This window comes from Neopelma chrysocephalum, unplaced genomic scaffold, assembly GCF_003984885.1.
Source record: "Neopelma chrysocephalum unplaced genomic scaffold, ASM398488v2 Primary Assembly neopelma1_138, whole genome shotgun sequence".
NCBI lineage: Eukaryota > Metazoa > Chordata > Aves > Passeriformes > Pipridae > Neopelma > Neopelma chrysocephalum.
In genome coordinates, this window is record NW_020897800.1 from 4646447 (window position 1) to 4671381 (window position 24935).

The 24935-nt window shown below is 52.4% G+C and overlaps 1 protein-coding gene across 5 annotated transcripts in view; it reads right to left on the minus strand.

Annotated features, from left to right (window-relative positions):
• The window catches only part of LOC113975537 (protein CEPU-1), a 353640-nt gene that overhangs the window by 140600 nt on the left and 188105 nt on the right, over nt 1-24935 (minus strand). The window contains exons 1-2 of one of the 5 annotated variants that reach the window (XM_027699671.1): nt 4236-4246; nt 2359-2362 (exon numbers count right to left, since the gene is read on the minus strand). The exons of 3 other annotated variants lie outside the window; for them this stretch is intronic. Coding sequence is in view for 1 of the 2 variants with exons in the window: in XM_027699668.1 (XP_027555469.1) it covers nt 5652-5664 (13 nt within the window). In the remaining variant the exon portion in view is untranslated. Of the gene's footprint in view, nt 1-2358; nt 2363-4235; nt 4247-5651; nt 5680-24935 lie in introns of those variants that run through there. One more of the 5 variants, XM_027699668.1, reaches the window with a different exon arrangement.

A 24935-nucleotide genomic window follows, 5' to 3' on the forward strand; every position in this document is an offset into this window, starting at 1 on the left:
CTTATGGCGAGTAATTCCACCTTCCCTCCACTAGTGGCTAAACACATTAATATTTCCAGGCACAGTTCCATGCTGGTAAAAAGGTGCTGGGGAGCATCCTCAGAGCACGGAGTCCTGGAGCCAGCAGTCAAATCACAGCTTTCGGGGTGCTGCACCCCTCAAACCCCCTCAGCTGCAGCAGCCCAGCCCGGGGGGACAACTGGGCTCCCCCACTTGCTGTGTCCAGTGACTCCTCTGCTTTGCCTTATCCAAAAACCCTCCCTCCATTCCCCAGCGAGTGCTCGGCAGCTTTTACACGGCACCAGTGTGGGGGTTTTTTTTGTTGTTTTTGAGTTCGCTGCCAACCTGAGCTGGATTCAAACTGGTGACCTAGATGTGAAAGGATCCATAGCCCGTTACTAATCCCCGGAGTCTCCGAATCCCCTGTAAACTACTGCTTAATTCACTAACTGTGCTATTTAATCTCTAAAACATTATGAGCTGTGCCGGGCAGAGGAAACACTCCATCAAATAAAGCTTTATTATTATTGTGCGTGCTGAAGGGTCATACGAGAAGGGGATTGCTCTGCAAGGCTCTCTACTTTTTCCCTGTCTGAAGGTTCTCTGCTCCTTGAATTTAGCGCTGGTGGGACGTGCTGCCTCGAGTCCTGTGTTTTCCCAGAGGAAACAGCAGCTTTCCCCAGCCCTTGGCTGCAGGAGTTTAATCCCTGCAGTGAACTACGCTGGCTGATCTGGCGGGGGAAGGTGAGCGCTGCATTCAGCAAATGCTTTGGGGGCCACGAATCACACAGGAGGGGTCTCTGAAACCCCACTGCATAGAGAGAGAGCAGCAGAGGCAGGGTGAAAGCCTTTGTGCAGGGTTGTGGGATTGCACCAGGGTGTACAAGTCAGCAAAGAATAAAACACACCACTCCTGCTGATTGCTGCAGCATCCCAGACTTCTGGAAGGATCAGGACCCTGCTGTGATACCTACAGGACCATCACACAAGAGCTTGCTCTTTGAGAGGCCACTCCTTTGGATGGGCAGAGACCATCTCCTGTGTCAGCAAAACCAGAGGGATTCCAATAACCACAGCCAGTTAACCTTTTAACACGGAATTCAGGCCCGGATCTCCAGAAGCATCTCAAATCAAGAGAAAAAACATCTCCCTGCTCTGAAAGCATACGAGGCTGGGGCAGAATGTGACCTGCTGAGCTGTTTCAGCCCTTGCCAGGGCTGAATTTGGCCCACTGTTAGATCATCATTAGCATTGTTTGAAAATCCCAAGGAATTTACATCCAATATGCTCCTGCATACTAAAGCCCAGCAGAATCCCTGGTCTCCCTCCCTCCCTTGCATACATCCAATGTACATATAAATCAGCCTGTCACAGCTCGTCTCTTTCCTGACAGCTGTAATTGCTTCGGACTATAAAAATATCTATAGACAATAAACACAACGCGGCAAAACAGCAAAGAGAAAACCAAATCAAGGTTCCTTTAAATAATTCAGTTGCTCCAGCAGCAGAGGAGCCAGCAACTGAGTCCAGCTGTGAAGGTTCAGCAGCGAGAGAAAGAGAGCTTTGTAGCCTCCTCTGGGGATGAGAGAGTCTTTTTTCCTTCGCTGGGTTTTGACCACAGCAGCAGCAGAGTTTGCCGCACACGGGCTGAGCCCATCCGAGCACCAAACAGCCTCTCGCTTCCAGTTCCTTCCCTTTCTTCTACTTAGGTAAAAGTGTCTTTTTTTTTTTTCTGTTCCGCTGCGAGCAACAGGCAGGAGACGAACAGAAGGAGCAAGGCACAGGCACGCTCGAGGTGTATATTTATCTCCGTATCCGTCCCCTCAACCTCCTCCTTCCCAGCAAGGCTAAAGGCCCCCCTCTCCTGGCCGAGACCACAAACAGGGCGGTAGAAGCAGCAAGGGCTGGATGGGTGGGAAGTGATGCAGCGGCGAGGATGGAGCCACGGGAAGGGTTTCCACCCCCCGGGAGATGGGAGCTGGCAGGGAGGATGAGGAAAGCTTGGATGGAGAAGGGGTTAGAAGGAGAGGGAGCCCGTGGGTTTGCTTCCCAAAGGAGCATCTCGGGGAGGGGGAGGCTTGCAGGCAGAGCAGAGAGCAGATCAGCCCCCAAAACGTCCCACGAGGAAGAACTATGGATTTTGGCTTGTTGCAAGCTCCTTCTGCAAGGACCCTTCAGCAAACACTGCCCCACGCTCAGGCTTTTTCAGCAAAGCCAAGCCTTAAGCAGCTAATCTGCAGATCTGAGTGGCCCCAAAGGCCGATAACCAGCTGCAAATTTGCAGTTAAAGTTCTTCAATCAAGTAAAACAACACCATTGCTGCATGTTTTTTTCTTCTTTCTCAGAAATATCTAACACAATTCTCCCACCTATTTCACTTAACAGGTTAAGTTAAAGATCCTCTCATCCACCTGTGCCCTCATATTTCCCTGCAAACCTACATCCATACAATGCTACACCTCCCCACACCAACAGATTTCATTCCTAGAGAACAAAAAAAAAAACCTCCTTCCAATAAGTAGGTCATAGCAAGGCAATTTGTACAGCCAGATTTCTCTTTTAATTCCTTTTTTCCCTTTTCAGGAAGCTGATAGATGGCAATCTATAACCCCAGAGTGGAAATTTATTTTTAATCGGGAATGGCCAAATATGATCAGAAACATAATTTATGCTCGAGACATTCTCGTTCCTTCCAAATGAAAACATGATTTTCTAACCCCAGCCGTGCTATCGCATACCACATCATTCTCCAAGAAGCTCGGAGTTGCACAAAAAGTGCTTAATTTTCTTGGCATTAGTCAGGTGAATGACACAGGAGTCCGGGGGAGCTTTTCCTGAATAACTGAGCCCTCCGTGTCTACAACCATTCAAAGCCACAAAGGACGCGGGTTCCAGCTCCGCTCACTGACTCATTTATCCCCTCGTTAACGGTGGCCCCAATTAAGAAACAATGATTAAGAGCCTTTCTTGGCTGGAGCCATTTTGAGCCCTTCTCGCCCCAAAGGCATTCCCTGCTCCGAGCTGGAGAAATTGCCTGTTCAGGGCTGTTTCTAGGGCAGTTTTTGGAATGCAAGCAGCATCCTCAGGGGCGCTCAGCCCTCCGTCCCTCGCACTGGAAGCAGCAGTGAGTCCCAGCACTTCACGGTGTTTAAAAAACAGCGCAGGAGACCCCATTAATCCCCGCTAGAGATGCTGTTAATATTTAACTGCGGTTTAGATAAACTTACAGTAACCATCCTATTAAATTTCAATAAAATGTGCTTTTGGGAGCCTTCCCCTACAGCCACGCTGGGATCCGCTGCCCTGCTCTGCCTGCACTTTGCACCAAGAGCCTCGCAGTAAAAAAAGGAACATTTTGTTTGCCCTTTAAAAAACTGCTGGGCTCGGGTTTGTCGCTTGCTCTCATCGTGCTCAGGGACTTCGGAATTTTCAAGCACCAGTTAACTCCTTCCAGGGCGCCCCTGGCTGAGCTGCGAAGCCTCAGTCAAGGGGCTGCAGGACCAGGTGCCCTGACAAAGGTTGCAAATCCGTCCCAAGCTGGTGCTGCAAACCCAGCATGGGATTTATCACCCTGCAGCAACTAAATAGGTGACTGAGAATGCACCACCAGAGGAAAAGGAAAGCCAAAATACCCCACACAACACTGCCAGCCCTCAAACACAGAGATACACGGGAGCATCCTCGAGGATGCTGAACACCCCACCCCTGCAAGAGTTCAAGGCCAGGTTGGACAAGGTTTGGAGCAATCTGATCTAGTGAAAGCTGTTCCTGCCCATGGCAGGGGGTGGAACAAGATGAGCTTTAAGGTCCCTTCCAGTTCAAACCATCCCGTGATCCTTTGTACACTCCAGATGGGCCGGGCAGTGCTGCAGTTTGGACACGACATCAGGAGGATACACAGCACCCCTCAAGGCCTGGCTTTTCCCCTAAGATTACTTCTTCCTCCCACAGTCCTCAGTGTTTGGGCCTTTTCCAACAGCCCAGCCAACACAATACACGTACTCAAGAATCAACACCTCTGTGCATCCAGTCTTAACATCAAACATCTCTGCAGAGAGTTAAAACAATGATCGAGGAGCCACCAAGCCACGCTGGCACAGTGAGAATTATGAACTGGGATTGATCCTTGGTACAAATCAATATTGGTTTTACATAAATCTCTTTCTTGGGGCTTTGCTGTGAGGTTGTGGCACTGTATTAACACCCAAAAAATACCCTGTGCACTCTCTCTGCACCCACAGCAGAGTTTGATCAGCTGATGACGTGGGATAAAACCATACCATTAACCATGTGACAGCATTTTATAAGAGTGTGACGTTAACCCAGAGCTCCACAACCCAATCCAGCAGTAAGTGAAAAGGGAAAAAGCTGAATAGGCTGAAAAGCAAAGCCAGACACTGCTCAGGTCTCACCATGGAGCTCCAGCACAGCTCCCTCAAATGTGAAAACACAAGAGTCTACCCCCCTGAGGCTCCACCCTGGATAACCCTTTGGAGAAGCAGCTCCAAGTGCTGCTGTGCCTTCTCCTGGGATGGTCCCAAGCAAAGCACACCGAGCCAAGCCTTCCCCAGCCCGTCTGGATCTCACACACACATCCCAAACTGCAGGGAGAAACAAAAAGATGAATGTCCCTGGCTGGTGCTGCTCCACCAGCACATTCCCCCCCTCCAGCTCAGTGTCCCCACCAAAACAAACCCTTTCTTACCAGAAAGTCACTCAATCCCCACAAACCAGGCCCCCAGAGAGGAGCAGATATCTCAGTTTATACCACCCAAAAACGAGGGGGGGAGGTCCAATCATTCCTTTTTACTGCCCCCCAGCCGCAGCCAAAAAGGAGCTTTTTTACCTCAAACAGCACCTTTGCAACACCCAACGTGCTTCCCTGAAGTTGCCAAATTGCTCGAGTATATTCCTTGGGAAAAAAAATCCAGGCTCTTTGCTGTCTGCCTGGATCAATTTGAGTTTTGCCACTGGTCCTCTGACCCTCACGGCTCTCTGCATTCCAAGAATAATATTAATAATAGTCCTGCCATTAAGCAAGATGCTTGGTTTGAATCTGGAGATTTTGAGAAATGATCTCATAAATTTAATTCCCGGGGTACCATCTTTGAGCGTTAACAGGCAGAGTCGCCTCTGAATTCTGGGAAATGAGCATAATTACATGGAGATCGACAAGGCACAAATGCCAAGAATTCTGTTAACCTTTAATACTGCAAAAAAACTCTCCCCTTGTAATTATCTCTTTCCTTTGTCTTAAATGTTACTGATGAATATTTAGTGGGATAAGCAAATAAAAGGAGGCTGAGGGGTGCAAGAAGGTGCAGTTCTCCACAGGATAAGGATGAAAACCTCACAGAATCATTGTGGGTTGGGGCAGGATGGGGCCCCAGGTCACCAAAATTGCCATATGGGGCAATTGCCATATGGCACCCCAGTGGTGACACGAAGCCATGGCAGAACCAGAGGAGGGGAATGTGAGTTACACCAAAATCCAGATTGATTCCCAGCACTGCTGCAAATGCACCTTCACCCGGGTCTGTGGTGTGGGCACGGAGCGACCCCCTGACCCCCAGTGGGATGGTTTCAGGCGCCCCTTTCTCCAAACGGAACTTTGCCTTGGAATAAAACTTCCCGGGTAAAAAACACGTCACCTTTCAAGCACATCCTCCCCAGGGCTGCAAATGGCACTGCCCTCTTGCTGCACGTGGAGTCTGATGGAAAGAAGATTTTCTCCCGGTGTGAACTGCATTAATATCTGTCACCGCTCTGGCATTTCTGCCTATAATGATGAAAAATATGTGCCGAGGATGCGGGGTGCTCTCAGCATCGCCTCCCTCCCCAGGAAGCGAAATTAGAAGCAGCTGCTCCTGCTCCCGTCCTCTTTCCAGCCCGCAACATTATCTGGGAAGCTGATTCTTCGGGAGACGGCGCGGGGACGGGTGAGCCTGGCGACCTATCCTGGTTCCAGCTGTGCCCTGCTGCGTGCGGGGGCTCGGCTCTCCCCTCCCCTCCCCGGAGCTGGAGAGCGCTGGAAAGGTCACTCTCCTCTTTTAATGTCGCGTCAGAGCGACCGCTGCGGGAACAAGGGAAAGGAAAAGGCAGATCTCCTCTGCCGGATGGAGCAAATCCAGCTCCGTCCCGGGAGGAGGGAGCCAGCAGGAGCTGGTTGGGCTTTAACCACCTGCAACGCCAAATGCTTTCAGGACACTGTCCAGGAGCTCTGGAAGAGGTGGAAAGAGACTCCTCCTGGATTTCAAGGTGCTGCTTTCATCCACATCCCAACCACAGCTGGCTGGGATGGGCAGGGAGGCAGAGAATCCTGTGCCATGGAGGAGGGGGATTGCAGCACACCCTGGTGCTTCCCCCAGAATGCTGCAGGGAATGAGGATACCCTATCCATGAGTGTGCCAGCACCGGATCCCAAATTAGCCAATCCTTCCTGGGCCACCGAGGCTGGGAGCTGGTCCACTTGGAGCCCCACAGTCCCACCAGAGGGGTTGGGTGTCACAGGAGAGGCTGGAGCAGTTACAGAGCAAACTTTCCCTCCAGCCTCAAAGCCAGAGCTTTACATCCTCCCTCCTGCCTCATTCCAGGAGGAACGAAGCCAAAGCAATATTTATTCACAGAAGACCGTGGAGAAAAATGAAATAAAAGAGGTTTGCTCATTAAGTCCAACACCTGCCCCTCCTGGGAGGGCTCTGAGGAACTGGCTTTGCAGTTGTGGAGAGGAGAAACATGTGTCAGAGCCCAGAGCCAGGGCTGTTAACACCAGCAAGGGCTCCAAACCTCCCCGAGGGAGGTGACACCACAATCACCTTGGACCTGGGGTCCCAGCAGCCACATCCACCCCCTTGGCTACTCCCAACCTCAGAACAAGGCAAATGTTTGCCCCACCCCCTTCCCTTTCCTTTTCCCTGCCTTCCACTGGAGCGAGCTTTCTAGTCTCCAAGCTGCTTTTATGCCCCTTTAAAAGGTTATAAAAGCTGTCTTTATATTCCAATAAAGGGATATAAAAACAACCTTTTTCTCAGTTCAATAAACGTGGTTAACTTTTCCCCCCATTAGCACGTTTTTGCCTCAATGCCGTGGGCACGGATGAGGACGGGGCTCTGGGAATCACATCCCAAGGCAGGAGACAGCAGAGCATCCCAAGGGAGAAGGACCAAGAGGCCAAGAGGGGGGCAGAGACAGGCATCATGACCTGAGGTTCTGCCCAAAAAGGAGAAAGATGAGGATACAGCCTCGCTGGATACTGTGCTGGTGCATTTACTCCAAAGGGAAAACCTCCTGGAAGCACGCATGAGCCCAAGGAAGGGCTGTGCTGGGAGAAAAATTCAAGTGATAAACTATAGAAATCAAGGGGCAAACAGTCACCCAGCAGGGTTTTTCCTCTCCTGGTAAAGCCCCCTTGGTCACCATCCTTGCAGGACCCAGGAAGCCAAAGCACCCGGGGTGGTGCCACCTTCCCTCCTGGGTGACAAGGGACAGGTCACCTCACCTCTCGCTGCCAACCCCCTGCTCTTGGCAACAGCATTTAGACCTCACAGGCCACGGGTCAGGAACTGTCCTGTCCAGAGCATCAGTGCCACACGAGGCCTGGCAGGTCCCTGCTCCCCATGCAGCCTCCAGACACGGCCCTAATTATTATTTAGCGATGGTGCAGCCATCCCGTGGCTCGCAATCCGTCTTTCTCAAAAGCGTCCTTTTCCTTGGAAGAGGATCTAAACCCGTCCTGCTGCTCGTCCAACAGCCTCTCCGGGCATTAAAACAAGGAGGTTTATTATTTTTGGTGACAGCCTGTTCTGCAAGGTGAACACAACTCGTATGAATCAAACCCGGCTTGGATTTCATTCATCATCCCCCAGCAGCACCAACATGAAGGGCGGGAGGGGTTTGGCTGTTGAATGCAGAGCAGAGGAGTGTGTTTATCAAGGATGATCTATCAGTGATGGGGAGCTGCAGGGTGCTGGGCCCGTGGCTGCTGGAGGGAGAAGAGTGGGGGAGATGCGAGTCCATAAATAAGGCAAGTCTGGAGTGAGCAGCCACCGGGAGCCAGAATTGAAGCCCAGCACCAAGGCAGCAAGACCCTTTCCAGGCTGTGCTCCCATTCCCTGCCCTCATTTATCCTTCCCAGCCCCTCCACATGTTCTGTGGGATGGGGACAAAACTCTGTCCAGGGCAGGAGCAGGACAGATAATTTTATCATAAAATCACAGACTGGTTTGGGTTGGAAGGGACCTTAAAGCTCATCTTGTTCCACCCCCTGCCATGGGCAGGGACACCGTCCACCAAGCCCCATCCAACCTGGCCTTAGACACTTCCAGGGATGGGGCAGCCACAGTTTCTCTGGGCCCCCTGTGCCAGAGCCTCATCACCCTCACAGTGAGGAATTTCTTCCTAATATCCAATCTGACCATGCCCTTCACCACGGGGCTCCTTGCCCCCAGCACCCTGTCCCAGCTCACTCCTTCCCACCCGGCAGGAACAACCTGAACCCTCCCCGCCACCACCAGCTAATTAACCCGAGTAATTGACTTTACCAGGCTCCTTTCTTAAGGCTGCAGGAGAATGCTGAGGGTGAAGGGAGAAGGTGAGCATCCGGGGTTCCCTGGGGAATTCAAAAGCATTTACAGTCCCCGGCACGAGAAAATCCATACTCATCTTGGCTCCAGGAGGCAGGGCTGCCCTCCCAGGCTCCTATTAGCAATTCCCAATCATCCTTTATTAGGCCTGCATTGATTTGCTGCTCATTTCGGTGGGAAGGCAGAGCTAAGAGCCTTGACCCAGTCTCGGCTGAAGAATCCAGGTGTGGAGCCGATGGTGCTGGGAGGAGAGCTGGGGGAATGCTGAACCAGGTTCAGCTGTACCATCTGCAGAGCTGTCCTTTCAGAACAGCCTTGCATATCCCACAGAGCTAGGAAGCATGTGGGGAAGAGGGATCGAGGGCGGGAGGGGCTGGAGGCTCCTCCTGGTCTTTATTTAGGGATCTCTTTCCATGCTGGGAAGGGAGGTTTTGTCTAGCAGGGATTTCTGGAGCCCTGTCCCGGGAGAAGTTATCTGGATCCCACACTCCAAACTCCAGCCCTGCAGAGCTGCTCAGGCCAATTATTATCCCCAGAGAGAAACAGTCCCCTAACATTAGCCCCGTTTCCAAGCCAACATTTCCATGTAGCTTGTGAAACACAAATCCTGTTAGGAATCATCTGAATATTTTGTTCTAATAATGCCATAACACCAGCATACCCATTAGCACATACACAGAAAGGAGTATTTGAATATCAAAACAAAGTGAATTTACAGGCTTTTTTTTTCCCCTCCTGGCAAAGGCATCACTGCTAGTTATCAGTTTCCAACTGTTTGCACCACAGCTTTTCCATGCGTGTCCCTGCTGTCATCAAACCTGCTGCTCCCTGCCCCCCGTGTCCTCAGATAACCCAGGACGTGCAGACATGGGTACAGAAGGACCTCACAGCCCCCGGAGGAGAGGGGTTGGGGATGAGCAGAGTGGCAGCTCTGCAGAGGAAATGGTGGGAGATGCAAACCTGAGTGTGGCTGAGCCGCAGATAAATCCCTCTGTCTGCACCTGACAGCATCACCTCATCCCATCACAACACCCACCTCATCCCATCATAGCACCCCTCATCCCACCAGGGCACCGACTTCATCCCACCAGGGCACCCACCTCACCCCATCACATCCTACCTCATCCCATCAGAGCATCTGCCTCATCCCATCACATCCCACCTCATCCCATTACAGAATCCACCTCATTCCATCACAGAATCCACCTCTATCCATCACAGCACCACCTCATCCCACCACAGCACCACATCATCCCATCACATCCCACCTCATCCCATCACAGAATCCACCTCCTTCCATCACATCTCACCTCATCCCATCCCACTATCACCTCATCCCATCCCAGCATCACCTCATCCTACCAGGGCACCAACCTCATCCCATCACATCCCACCTCATTCCATCACAGCTCCCACCTCATTCCATCAGAGCTCCCACCTCATCTCATCACAGTTCCCAACTCATCCCATCACAGCTCCCACCTCATCCCATCCTAGCACCACCTCATCCCACCAGGGCATCCGTGTCATCCCACCACAGCATCCAGCTCATCCCAGCAAACTGGGGGGGTGGGGTGGGTGGGATGCACCAAAAGCCACAGTTTTGTTGCATTTAGACCTAATTTCACATATAGATATTTTAGAATGCTCCTGCATTTAGCAAGCCAGAGCCACTCTCTAAAACACCCCAGGAAATGTGGCGCCGGGAGAGCGGATTCAGAGGCGAGCGGCTCCCAGCGCCTGCGGTGAGGAGGATGAAAGCCAGGGGCTGCATCCTTGGATGTGCCTCGCTTCAGAGGGAGCGGGAGAAAATACAGACGCTCTTAAAACTCTGCCCCAGATCTGCCAGCACAGAAACTTTCCCTCTGCTTTGAACCAGGCAACCGAATTCTCTCCTCGGGCAGCAGCCGCCTCCGGGCAGCGCGCGGGAGGCAACGGGAAGCAGAGCTGGGGTGTTGGAGGGGTCCTGGGCCTGCCTGGGGGGTGACTGAGGTGAGGCTGTGGCAGTGACTGTCACCCACCAGGGCCATGCTGAGGCCGTGGCACCCAGGGCCCTGCAAGGGATGGGACAAGGAGAGAAGGAGCCTCCCAAAATTGCCCTGCCCAGGGCTGTGAGTAAAGCAGGCAGGTACCACCAGGAGACGAGGTTTTGCTTCTAAGCACATGTTCTGATGCCAGTTACAAGCACCTAAGGAGTGAATTGGGTCTGATCCAAAGGGCCTGAGAGCAGCAGCTCTTCAGCTTTCAGTCAAACCTTGTACTATTTAAGGATCTGCTGCCCATTTTTCCCCCTCCTGCTTTTTTTCCCCTCCAGGCAGTTGGGGAAGAGGACGGGGAGCTGAAATCTGGAGCCTCGTGAGACATGATGCCCTGTTATGAGCTTGCTGTTGGATTGCCCCTTCTCTCCCCATCAGGGACGCTGGTGCCCCACAGCAGACAGGGATGCAGGGACTTGTCCCACGCTGAAACGGGGCTGTCACAGGCTGGCACCCGCCCTGCCTTTCTCCTGGCACGGGCGCACAGCGAGCAAACGGAGCGGGCCAAATTCCTCCCTGGCGTAGCCTAATTAAAGTCAATGATGTTACACCAGGGATGAACCTGGCCCACTGTCCTGAGCTGGAGTCCACAACAAGTCCAGCTGGCAACTCAGCAGCAACAGGAAGGATCCCTGGCACCGGGAGCAGCGCTGGGAACTGTGGTCGGTGTTTGCAAGTGGGAGACAGACTCAATAAACCCGGTGCTAAGTAAACCAGATCTGTAATAAATAACAGCAACCAGCGTTTCACCTCTTCCAAATGTGGTGGAGAACCAGCCCTAATTGTCCTCCCAAGGCCCATGAGCAGTGGGGACATTTCATTAGCCCTGTTACACTGACAGGGAAACAGGCACCGGGAGCTTAACAATGATAAAAATCCATTCTGTTCCGGAACTTGTTGTCTGTGTATCCCAAAGAGCAGCTCCAAAAGGCAGTGGAATGGCTGGGCTGGTTTTAAGGGAGTGAGGGGGATGGCGATGTGCAAGGAGAGGGGTGATGAGCTTTGGGTCACTCATCAAGATGAACCTGAAGTTTGCTGGGTGGTGCCACCAAGCCACGTCCGGGCTGGGTTGATGTGCTCGAAGCTGCAAGCAGGATGAATCAGGAGAAATGCTGTTTCACAGTCTTTAACTGAAAGAGGTTTCACAGAATCACAGAACCATTATGGTTGGAAAAGGCATCCAAAATCATCAAGTCCAACCTTTGACCAGACACCACCTTCTCCCCCAGCCCAGAGCACTGAGTGCCATGCCCAGCCATTCCTTGAACACCTCCAGGGATGGGGAATCCACCACCTCCCTGGGCAGCCCCTTCCAATGCCTGACAACCCTTTCAGTGAAGAAATTCCTCCTGATGTCCAACCTGAACCTCCCTTGGTCACAGCTTGAGGCCTTGTCCTCTTTCCCTGTCCCTTGTTCCCTGGGAGCAGAGCCTGACCCCCACCTGGCTCCAACCTCCTGTCAGGGAGTTGGAGAGAGTGAGAAGGTCCAACCTGTTTGCACCTGGATGGAGGGATCTGCGACAGCTCGGATCCTTCTACCCAACCAAACCTGTGCCAGCAAATCCCAGGGAAGTGTCACCAAAAATTTAACATGGCTCTGTGCTGAGAGCATGAGGGGTGTGTCTGCCCAGCAATCACGGTGTGATTACACCCCAGATACACTTCCCACACCCGTAATTTCCGCTCCACTCGTACAACTCCAAGGCCCCATGGCTGCAAATTAATTAGAGTGTAAGTGAAAAATCAGTGGTGTCACTGAATGCTAAAAATACCCTTCCACGGTGACCAAGAAGCCAAAGCCACAATTGTGGAGATGTGGGTAACCTTAGAGCTGAAATGGAGAGAAATTCCAGTTCTAGGGGCTAGTGGGAGGTGGTGAGGTTCTCCAAAAGCTTTACCACGGTGTAATTACACTGTATTCATCAGGTAATTACAGCCCTGCTATTATATGCTCCAACTCTCCGTTTCATGCTTAATCCCATGAGACAGATTCAGAGGGATAAAAGGCAGCAGCAACAGTGCTGCAAGAAGGAATGATGGACGTGGATTGACAGGGACAGCGAAAGGAGAGGAGGCAGGAATGGAAATGCTCCAGGTATCCAGAGCCATCACTAACACCCAGACCAGCCCCATGGACATTCCAACCCTCCGGTGCTCCAGGGAAGTCACACCAGGCAACGGGAAAAAGCCGAGCTCGGTTGACTGGGATCTATTGAGGAGTTATAAGCATTTATCAAAAGCCAATCTGCTTCTGGAAAGCAGGAAAAGCGGTTACTTCGGATTAATTTTTCACTTCAGAAGCTTTTATGGGTGAGTTCTGGAAGTGTCAGGTCGCGATGCTTCAATATTTCCTGGACGAGAAGCTCGAGCGCTGGTTCCAAACGCCTCTGTTTGGATTGTCAGGTAATTTGTTCCCACACATTTCAATTAAAAATTTCTCTTGGCTCATCTGTTTGGGGTTTTTTTTTAGAGGGGGGAGGAGGGACAGAGGATTTGGAGTTTTTGCTTATTCCCCAATTTCTCTAACTTTGGTGCTTCACAGGCAACTCCGGGGTTGAGCAGGGAAGGGGGAAACCTAAAAGCCCGTGGCAGAGAAAGCATCCAGCCCTGGCTGGGGGATGAGCTGATCCCTACAGCCCCTTCCCCTGCCCTGGGGCACATCTGAGGGTGCCGTGCTCCTTAGGGCATTGTTTTCTGGCAGCAGGGCACTGATGGAATCCTCATAAAGCCACGTAGATGTGGCACTTGTGGAGATGGTTCAGTGGTGGGTGTGGCAGTGCAGGGGAATGGTTGGACTCAGTGATCTTCCAGGGCTTTTCCAATCAAAATGATTCTACTCTATTCTATTCTACTCCATTCTATTCTATTCCACCCTATTCCAGCATTTCCAGAGCTTGCCTCCACCCAGACCAGCACAGGGCTCCTCTTCCACAAGGCTGGTTAAACACTCACTGGATTAACACCCACCCAGCTCCATGGGGTCCTGTTTGGATCTCCAGTGCTCCATGTCCTTATTTAACCCTACCCCATTCCCAGCCCAGCCCTGTTGTGCCTCCCAGCTCTCCTACTGCTCCCTCCTTTCCCCTTATCCTGTTTTCCCAGTGCTATTTCCATTTGTGCTTCCATGGAGGGTGGGAAGATGTGGACACGGCGGGGGATGTGTGGAACTGCATCCATGGTGGAATTCAGCAAGGTCTGGAACAACCCAACCCCTTCCTGTGGCACAGCACGGAAAACAGAGATTATTCCCCCTGGCACTCCCAAAATATTTAAGCAGAGCAGACGTGTGGGCACGAAAATCCAATCAGATGGGACACAAACTGTGGGTTTGCCTTTTTTTGTTATTGTTGTTTGGGTTTGTTTTTTTTCCTTCTTTTTCTTTTGTTTTAAGTCAAGCTTGGACCAAATTCTTTATCATCTGCTTCTGCAGGATTTGTGGAGCCACAATGACAGAGCGGGAACAAATCCCCGTGGGATGCCAGAACGCATCCCAGGGGAGAAAATCCTGGAGTTGTATCCACGTGGACTGGCTCTAATCCCTCTGGGAGCAGTTTCACTCAGTGAAATCCATCCTTTGCGAGGTGCCAGGACTCCTGCCATGGGAAATAAGGGCTGAGCCATCGCCAGAATGGTTTCCTCACCTCCATTAAGGGCTCAGCTAAGCCATGAAGCCTGAAAGTTGATTATATCTTTCATTAGGAATGACTGAATGATGGTTTTAAACTGGAAAATGAACTCGCAGCTAAGAGGAAACACTTTCTTGGCGAGGCCATAGAGCAGGTTCCCCGCGGGATAGATGCAGTTGTGAGAGTCAAAATTAAATTGATATTAGAACATTTCCTGAGGGGAAAAAAAGGCATACACTGCCTGCAGAAATGGCATCTCACAGAGAGCTGACGAGGAAATGGAAAGCCACTGGAACTCATATATATATACATATATATATATATATGTTTAAATGGGAAAAAAAATCCTCCAACTTCCCCCTCTCAGCAGAAATTCCCAAAATGCAAATTTTCCACGGAATGGATTCTTTTCTCCCCATGTTCAGCTAATGCAAGGACATTCCAGCTATCTCCCAGCTCCTGGAAGAGTCACCTGGGTTTCACAAACTCCCTGTGGATGGGACACAACATGGAAAGCTGCCTTGCAGGGAGGACCAGGAGGGTGGAGGAGCTTCCTGCTGCTTCCCAGCAGGTCTCCCTGGCCAGCAAGGACAATCCCTGGCTTAGCCAAACCACTGAGCTCCTTCCAGGCAAGCAGCCATCACCCAGATTTAGATTTTCCCAATTGAAAATCACTTTCTCTGGGGGAAAAAAAAAAAGGAAATGATCCCAGGAATTTTGCAATAGGAACTTTCTGGGGGAAAATGTGCACTGATGGACCCTGAGCAACCTGGTCTAGTTGAAGATGTCCCTGAGAACTGCAGGGGCTTGGATTAGATGAGCTTTGAAGTCCCTTCCAACCTGAACCATTCTGAGATTCAGGGTTTTAAAGGTGGCTTTCTCCATCCTTGCACGCCATTCCCTGCTGTGAGTTTGGGAATGGGCAAATGGAGTAAAGCAAAAGATGTGGATGTACACGCATGAAACTGGGGCGGGGACAGGAAAATCCCTCGTACATCAGCATCCTTTGTCTCCCTCCAACCTGACAGAGACACCAGGAGCTTGCACGTTGCCGTTTGCATTCTCAGGGAGAGCAGGGACCGCTCCAGCCACATTCCCAACGGGAACCTTCGGATCAGATTAGCAAAAAGCCGCTGATGGCGACAGTTCCTCTGCTGCTCCTGGCGCCTGCTCACAGTTCACTGTAGCAGCCTCTGGAAAGGGACACACGTTCCTTCAGTGTTTATGCACTGCTCAGACCAAGGAAAGGTGGAGGTTCCATGGGGAGCCCAGCCTGGAGGCAGCTGGAAGGACGCTGCCAGCACCCACTCGCTCCCACCCTGCGGCATCGCCCGCGGCCACGCTGCTCGTCCCAGCCCAGGGACACATCCCTGCAGCCTTGGCTCTGCTTCAAACACCAGCCCTCCCTTATTTCCCTAAATAAAAGCCTCCAGCACGTCCGGCCCTCTCCAGGGATGAGTCAAAGCTCCCCATGCTTTGCACCTGCAACAACAGGATGGCCCCTCCACCACCACAGCCCAACCCAGCACAGCACCTCACCTCTTCGAAATTCACCCAGGGAGCACCCCCATACCACCCACTGCTCCAGGTCAGACCCCCCCCCAACCTTCATTTTGACATCTAAAATAAAAACAGCCATAATTAAGATGGGCTGGTTTTATTAGCTGACAGATTCCGACCGTATTTCCGTGCTTTTTCCTGCAATCCCAGTATCTCCAAGAGGCTGCTCAACCAAAGCCCAGATTCCTCCGCAATCACATGGTGCCAGAAACATTAAGAAAAGCATCAACTCTGATGAGACCTCAGAGACCTGCAGTAAAAACAGGAGGGTTGGTAGCAGTGCGCACATCTGCTGCCAGCAGCATCCTCCACACCTGATTCCTGCTCTCCAGCCCGTATCCAAAGGGGTCACGGCACTGCCGGGGAGCCCCATGACACCCACCCATCTCAGATTTAACAGAACCGTCTCCAAATCAGAACTCAGAGGGTGGAAGCTCCAAAAACACCAACTGGAGGCGGCTCATGCAAATCCGCGAGGCAGCAGGGACGGAACGAGGTCATAAAGGGAAAAATCGGTGGCAAAGAGGAGCCAGGACCTGGAGTCCAGGCTCTGAGAGGGAAGATAATAAAAAGGCATCATCCCTTCGCCGTCAGTGAATTGTTGCTCAGACCCGAGGATCACAGACAGACTCAACTTCACGGAGCAGTCAAGTGCAGACATTTCCCAGCCATTAAGTCGAGCGATAAAGTGCCCGCAGTAAAGTCAGGGAAGTGGAATTTATCATGGCACCACACAGACTGGAGGGCCAGGAGGGAGCTGGTTTGGGTCAACAGGGTGACCTCTTGTGTTGTCTAAAGATCCTTCCCTTCATCATCTCCATTACCATCCATCTCCACGCTGTGGCCGGCGCCCGGATTCATTCCCTGGGGACTCTCCCCCCTCTTGCTTGACTGGGGGGCACTTTCTTAATGGCCAATCAGAAAAACTTCTCCTTCCTTAGCTCCAGGCCACTGCTCCTTGTCCTCCTGCCCGTGGAGATCATGAATAATTCCCTTCCTTCATTTCCAACATCACCTGGAAGGTATTAAGTTGTGATCCCTTCCCACCTCCTCAGGAGGCTTCTCCTTGGCTAGATTATAATTTAGGATCAGAGCCAGGCAGCCCAGCCTTGGGATGTGCCTGCTCAAGGAAGCCACATCCACCTGGAAACTGCTAAGGAGGAGTCTTATCCTGACAATGACATTTTTTTTTGCAGAAATCTCTGCAGGAGTCATCCTGCTCCTCCCAGCCAGCAACACAAGTTTAAATGCTCTGTTGCCCAGAGAAGCTGTGGCTGCCCCATCCCTGGAATTGTTCAAGGCCACGTTGCATGGAGGTCTGAGCAACCTAGTCTAGTGGAAGGTGTCCCTGCCCATGGCAGGGGGTGGAATGAGATGGGCTTTAATGTCCTTACAACCCAAACCATTCTCGGATTCTTGATTCTATGGAATCTTCTTTGCTCGTGGTCTTAAATAAGCAAATAAGTCAATTTTAAACAATGACATGCAGGAAGGGAAATTTGGGGCACTCAGGGTTGGCAAAAATTCCCCCAAGCCCCTGTGATCTGAGATCTCATCCACTCAACTCCTACCAGGCAGGTTTTTGCTTCACCTTGTTTAGTCCAGAACCATCCAAGCCCAGCAACCTGCAGCACAGAGTCTGTTTTCTCGCTGTTGGTTGGTTGGAGTTATTCTCATTTCTCCCTTTTTCTATTTCCTAACAGAGACAGCAGAATAACCATCGGGAAGACAATTCCCAGGATGATTCCTGCCTCGTATCAGAGGAGCCAAAACGCGCAGATGAAAACTCTGCAAATGTTTTGTGAGGGAGCAGGAGCCTTTTTGAAGATGGCTGATTTCCCAGCACAAACATCTCATCCAGCCCTGTGAGTTCTTTGCAAAACAGTTTGAGCCCCACAGAACAACAACCAACAAGAAAACCCAAAAAACTGTCAAAACATTGTGAAGGAGACTGAGTTTTTCTGTTTGGTTCAAAAGCAACCATCAGCACCCAGGCCTGGTGGGTGCATAAAAGTACATGTAGGTCAGATAGTTGGTGTTTCTGCCTTCTCCATTCAAGAGCCAAGCAGTTGATGTGCTCCTTGTTAGAGGGACAGCCCCAAAAAACCCTGCTGCACCCAAAAAGTGCAACCCAAAAAAGAGCTGAATCCCAAATATCACAGAATCCCAGAGTGGTTTGGGTTGGAAGGGACCTTAAAGCTCATCTTGTTCCACCCCCTGCCATGGGCAGGGACACCTTCCACTAGCCCAGGTGGCTCCAAGCCTTGTCCAACCTGACCTTGGACACTTCCAGGGATGGGGCAGCCACAGCTTCTCTGGGCAACCTGTGCCAGGGCCTCAGCACCCTCACAGAGAAGAATTTCTTCCCAATATCCCATCTAACCCTGCCCTCTGGCAGTGGGAAGCCATTCCCTCTTGTCCTGTCCCTCCATCCCTTGTCCCCAGTCCCTCTCCAGCTCTCCTGGAGCCCCTTTAGGCCCTGGAAGGGGCTCTCAGCTCTCCCTGGAGCCTTCTCCTCTCCAGGTGAACCCCCCCAGCTCTCCCAGCCTGGCTCCAGAGCAGAGGGGCTCCAGCCCCCAGAGTATTTCCATGGTCTCTCTGGACTCACTCCAGCAGCTCCACATCCTTCTGATGTCGAGAGCCAAAAAAAGTTAAGGTGAGCTTGGTGCCATGGTGCTTTTCCCTCCCTGCCTGGCTGCTTCCCATCCTCTCCCCTTCCCTCCTGCAGCCTCTCCTGCTGTCCTCAGGTCCCCCCGAGCCCCACAACCCCTCCTGGCCAGCCGGGGCCCCTCGGTCGCTGCCCATCCGTGCGGATGGATGCCGGGAGCACGGGGGCGGGGGGGTGGGAGGCTTTGCCGGAGTCTGGCCCCGTTTCCTCCTCTCCACCTGGCTGCTCCTCCGCCCGGCTCCTGCCAAGAGCAGCCAGGCGAGGGGAGCGGGCGGGAGCGCCGGATGGATGGGCAGCGACTGTCGGCACAGCCAGACGCTCCCGACAAGCTCCCGGGGTGTCTGCCAGCTCCAGAGCCGGGGTGCTCGCAGCCATCCCTCCTGTCCCAGCCCCTCGCCCCGCCGTGCTCCCACTGCAGCTCCACGCTGGGGACACCTTCCTTCTCCCAGAGGGAGAAAAACGAACCACCAGACCGCGCTCAGCAGGAGGAATGTAGATGTTATCACACACTCCTGGCTCTCTTGCAAAGCTCAGCTGTGCTAAACTCAGGCCCATGTGGCCCCAAGCTGCAGTCCCTCCTAGGACCAGCTCTAGACACGTCCCAGTACAGGCTTTACATCCACTCTGCAGGTGCCTAAACAAGCACATGACTCACTCTCACATCCAAATCTCAAGAGACATCCATCCCAAGCTGCTGCCCATCCCTCCAGCCCCCTCTCCTTTCTCTGTATTCCAGCTCATAAAAGCCAGCTGGGAGGGAGGGATGGAGGGAGCTGCTGTTTCCCGACAAAGCCAGAACGCAGCTCTGGTGTTTATGAGCATCCCCTCCCTGTGCATGTGCTGGGGGAGGATTGGTACCCTGGGTGCAGCAGGCTGGGGGTTGATGGGATGCAGCAGCTAATTTGCACTAATGGTCCCAGAAAGGCAGGGAGTGCTCTCCAGAGGAGAACACACTTGAGCAATAACCTAAATAGCTCCGCGTTTCCAAGCAAAAAGTCCTTGAGGAGGGAAGAGAGGCTCTACAGCTGAATCACAGAATCACAGAATATGCTGAGTTGGAAGGGACCCACAAGGATCATCGAGTCCAACCCTCAGCCCTGCACAGGCCCATCCCCAAGAGTCACACCACGTGCCTGAGAGCATCATCCAAATTCCCCTTGAGCTCTGACAGCCTTGGGGCTGTGACACCAAGTGCCAACCCCCCTCTGGGGGAAGAACCTTTCCCTGAGATCCAACCTAACCCTGCCCTGACACAGCTCCAGCCATTCCCTGGCTGCTGTCCCTGGTCCCCCCAGAGCAGAGCTCAGTCCCTGCCCCTCCTCTGCCCCTGCCCAGGAAGCTGGAACCACCATGAGCTCTCCCCTCAGTCTCCTCTTCTCCAGCTGAACACACCAAGTGCCCTCAGTGTCCTCACACAGCTTCAAATCAAGGCCCTTCCCCATCTCTTTGCCCTCCTTTGGTCACTCTCTAATGGCTCAACACCCCTGCATTGTGTCCCCCCAGTCTGCCCCAATATTGAGGTGAGGCTGCCCCAGGGCAGAGCAGAGCAGGACAATCCCCTCCCTGGCCTGGCCGGCGATGCTGGGCCTGATGTCCCCAGGACACGGTGGCCCTTTGGGCTGCCAGGGCACTGCTGACTCATATTCAACTCACCATCTACCCCACCTGCACCGAAACTTGGCTGGGGATGCTGGAAAAGAGCTGCCTGGGCAGGGAAAAGCATCAGATCTGCAATGTGGGGAACAGCTCTTGGAAGAAGCCAGACCACGGCTGGATGTCCAGCTCTGCTTTCGGTGCCCACTTGGACAGACTGGTGGCAGCCCTGGGAAGAGCCCAGCCTGGACTGTGCCTGGCTCTGCCATCAGCCCAGAGCAAAAAAGTCAGCCCATCTGTGCTGCGACAGGTTGATATAGAGGGTGAAATGCCTAAGTAAAATTCCACAACAGGGCATTAAAAAGATGTAATAAAATATACACGAGTTATTAAATATTGTCATCAAGATGAGCCATAAATCAGAGATTTTATGGTTTCTGATTATAAATTCCATTTATTCTGTAAGCGTTTAAAGAAAGAAAAATGGAGATTCAGTAAAGATTTAAGCCCAGCCATGATGCTGCTGATATTTCACTGTTGCTTGGGGATGGCACGGCTGTGGGAGCCCAGTGTTGGGTGCACAGAGTTGTCTGGAAGGGTCCTCTCATCCTGCTGTGCCATGAAAATTCCCAGTGTCCTTATGGACACCACTACAGGTGCTCCTGTAGTGCAAACTGTCCTCCCCACCTCCCTCCTCACCCTGTTTATGGGTTGCAAGATGCAGCTGACAGAGAGAGAGAGAAATCAACCTTGTTTTGGGGAAGGGAAGGCTGAAAACAGTAAGTGTATGTGGGAAATACCTTTTCCCCTCTCCAAATGCCAAGGGAAATATCAAAGAAATTGCTTTCTTGGAAAGACTCAAGGGTTCAAATAAATCATCAAGTGGTGGGTGCCGTCGCAGCAGGACAGGGAGGCTTCTCTTGTAGAGATGCCACCATGAAGAAATGTCAGTAAATACAAACCTTGAGAAGTTTTCCACAGGAAGAGAGACCATTTTGAGGAGGATTTCAGGTCAAAGGCAGCCCGCAGTTACCAAAACCCCACTCAGCCCTGGTATTCTGCAAGCAGCAGTACCCAGGAGCCTTGATAGCCCTGGAACTCCCTCAGAAATGAGTATTTCTTATATTTAATGCCCATTCCCATTTTGCAGCATCACAAACCAGCATTAGACTGTTCCTTCTCCAGCCCTAAAACGGGTTGCCTTGGTCCCCAACCTGCATTTTTCAGCTACAACAAAGCACACGCCTGATGTACAGCTTTGCACGGGCTGTTTCCCTTCACCTCAATCCATCCCCATCCTACCGCAGTTCATTTCCAGGGGAACCAAAGCCCACGGACACAGATCCATAAGCTCAGCCATTAAATCCCATCCCTCAGATAGGCTGGGTGGAAGCTGGACCACAGGGCAGATCCTGTTTAATTAGGGCTCGTAAAACCAGCTCAGTGCCGCATCGGGGAGCGGGGCTGATTTGCAGCTGCCTTTAAAACCAAGCAGGGTTCCTGCTTCAGCAGTTTTCCCAGCCAGTTTTATGGATGCAACAATAAAGCCAAAAAAAAAAAAATAAAAAAAAAGGAGTTTGCGTGCCAGGAGTTTTAGTGCCGGAGCATCTGATAACGTCACGGCAGCTTGTTGTGGGATGGAGGCAAGGAGAGCGCTGGGATGGGAGTGGAGACGTGGATGAGCTGCAGGAGGGAGGCAAACCCAGCCCTGCTAAGCCTCAACAGCTTCTCAGCGGGGAGATAAGACACGTTCAAAATGAGCTTTGCCGTATTTCCAAATAGCCTGTGTGAAGGTTTATGTCTGGCCAGATGAAGCGGTGATGGGCTGCCAGGCTGAGGTTTATGAGGTGCAGCACGGAGAGGACCCTGCTGAGCCTCAGCCGGGGGAAAACACTGGGATATATAAAATCCTAGAATCCCAAGATGGCTTGGGTTGGAAAGGATATTAAAGCTCCTCTTGTTGCATCCCCCTGCCATGGGCAGGGACACGTTCCACTAGCCCAGGTTGCTCCAAGCCCCGTCCAACCCAGCCTGGAAAACTTCCAGGGCTGGGGCAGCCACAGCTTTTCTGGGCAACCTGTGCCAGGGTCCCACCACCCTCACAGGGAGGAATTCCTTCCTAAAATCTAATCTAAACTCACTTTCTTTCATCAAAACCTATTAAATAAGGATTTATTATTATTATTATTTTGATTTCTGAGTAGAAATGCTTCTCCTGCTGCCAAACTCCTCCCAAGCATCACAGGCTGCACCTGAAACACTGTGCTGGGGCTTTACAGCCTGGTGTCCATCCCTGGGCAAGCTCTCCCAGCTGTGTGCAGGTGGAACCCATAAGAAAAGGAACCAGGATGTGGGAAAGGAGTAGGGATGAGGTAATTCCTGATGCTGAGCCTCCAACGTGCAGCCTGGCCCCTGCACAAGGTGAGCTGGTTGGTTGTGAGAGCCCCAGGAATGGGCAAGACAACACAGGTGGGCTTTTGGAAAGATGAAATGGCAGACCAGGGGAAAAAAAAGGGGCCAAAAAGCAGCATACAGGGTTTCTGGGATAGGGAAATAAGAGGATGAAAGCCTCCCTCAATGCCAGCCAGGGCAAATCAACCCTTCCCTCCCTGACTCGCCGGCTGAGGCTTTGGGTAAAAATGTGATGAAGCAGCTTTATGCATGAAAGAGGCCAATTTAAAAGAAAAAAAGCAGGGCAAGTGTAAGGAAAAAGAAGAACAGAGCGAGACTGATGGGGTCAGGGCGCTGTTAAGGATGTCAATACCCATCACTCACCAATAACCTTCCTGTAACTCCTGACCCCGCTGTGGCTGTCGCGAATCCGCAGCAAAATTAAAACAGAAATGAAGCAGCATCAGGTCCCGGCGAGAGGAGGCAGCGGCTGACAGGCAAGGTAAGGGCCTGACGTGGAGACAAGAGGGGGCACGGCGCTGGGCCACGGCGCTCCCGGGAAAAGTGCAAGGGATGCAGGATGCGGCGGGCGGCAGCGGGAAGGGGGAGCGGGTCGGACGCGCTGCCCGGCACAGCGGGGCACGGAGGAGGAGGGGTTGAGGTTCGGCTGACAGCAAGGGGATGAGGGAGGTAAGGATCTCCCCGGGAGAGGGGAAGGACGACGCTGATGCACCCCAACAGCTGAGGCTGGTGGAGGTGAGGATCTCCCTGGGAGAGAGGAAGGACGAGGCTGATGTACCCCGGCGGCTGAGGCTGGTGGGGAGGCAGCGGTTTGAGACAGCCAGCGGGGTTACAACACAATCACTCTGTGCTTTGGGGGATTTCTGCTAAAAAAAGGCTATTTCCTCAGGCTCCAGGTGGGTTTTCATGCAGTCCTGCATCCTATCCATCCATAATAGTAGCAAAATAAGCAGCAAACCTCCCTCTGCGAGGGCTGGAGCCACTGCAGCACGACCCTCCCCTCTTGTCCTGCCCCCGGCTCTCTGTGCAAATTTAAAGCATGTTCCAGATATGGGCTGACCTTTCCAGAACACGTGGAAAGGCAAAAGGAGAGGTGGAAATGCACAGAAGGGAAAATGTGCCTTGCAATGGAAAACAGACCATGCACATCCCACCTAGAAGAACAGAGGAGATGGGCTGGGAAGGGGCACTGGCCTGGGGTCAGTCCCAACCAAAGCCAAATCTTCATCTCAGTGTTCTCCCAACCCCAAAGGGCAAGTCCCAAGGGCAGACCTTGATCAGCTTTAGCCCAAAAGCATGTGGGATGAGCATTTTGGCTGAGCAGACCTGTGATCACCCTCCCTGTTCTCCCCCACAGCTTTGAATCACTGAATGGTTTGGGTTGGAAGGGACCTTTAAGATCATCCAGTTCCAACCCCCTGCTATGGGCAGGAAGACCAGTCTAGTCAGGGGCAAAGCATGAAGCCCCGTCAGCAGGGAAGCATCCTTAAGTCTGGGAAATATCCCTAAGGCTCATCCACAGTGATGTCTCAGCTATTTAATCACAGGTAGAGATACTGAGGGAGTTAAATTCCCCAGGCTGCCTCACGGAGCAGACCATGGCCGGCAGACCATGGCCGAGTCTCTCCAGCGCTGTCTCACCCGCCTCCTGCAGCTTGCAGAGCATCCTTCTCCCTCCCCATCACATGGATACCTGCCTTTCTCTCTTAGCAGTCTCTCCCTCAGCCTGCTGTTGTGAGAAAAGCAGGACAGGCTCACCCCGGTGGTGCCAGCGGTTCTGTGCCGCACCAGGCACAGCCCTCGGCAGGGAAGAGCGCGCGGGGGGAAGGCAATCAGGAGAACGGCGGGAGCTGCTGTCACACACAGACGGCAGCAAACCTGCTGGGAACCCGTGGATGGCAAGGACACAGGCTCCTGGGGCCCAGCCTTCCCTGGCATGGCTCTCTCAGCTTTAACTTGGGCCAAGGTGAGGGTTCCTGCGCTCCTGGGCACGACCCTCCCTCCACCTCCCAGCCCGGCACCACGGGCAGCATCAGCTCCGGCTCCTCTCTGCAAGACATCCAGAAGCTGAGACAGAGCTGATCCATCTTCCCTGCTGAAAGAGTGTAAACAACTCAGCTGCAGGCTTGGAGTGCGAGAGAGGACACGCAGTTGGAAATTTTAAGGGCCAATTTACTAGGTAATTTACTAAACACGCTAATAATTGACATTGCAAGCACCATCCCGCTGTCCCCAGCTCCCGCCTAACATCCGTAGCGAGAGGGAGAAAACAGCTTTCCCTGTCCTAGTGGCTCTGCAAAGCCTCCTCTGCCAGCCAGATCCTTGATGCCATCTGGGCAGCCTCGCTCTGCTCAATCCCAACCAACACAACAGCAACCCTGGCAAAACCCAGGCTCCTCATTAGTATGCAGATTTCCCAGCGCTGATTCCACCTGAGGATCTGTGCGAGGGAAAGGTG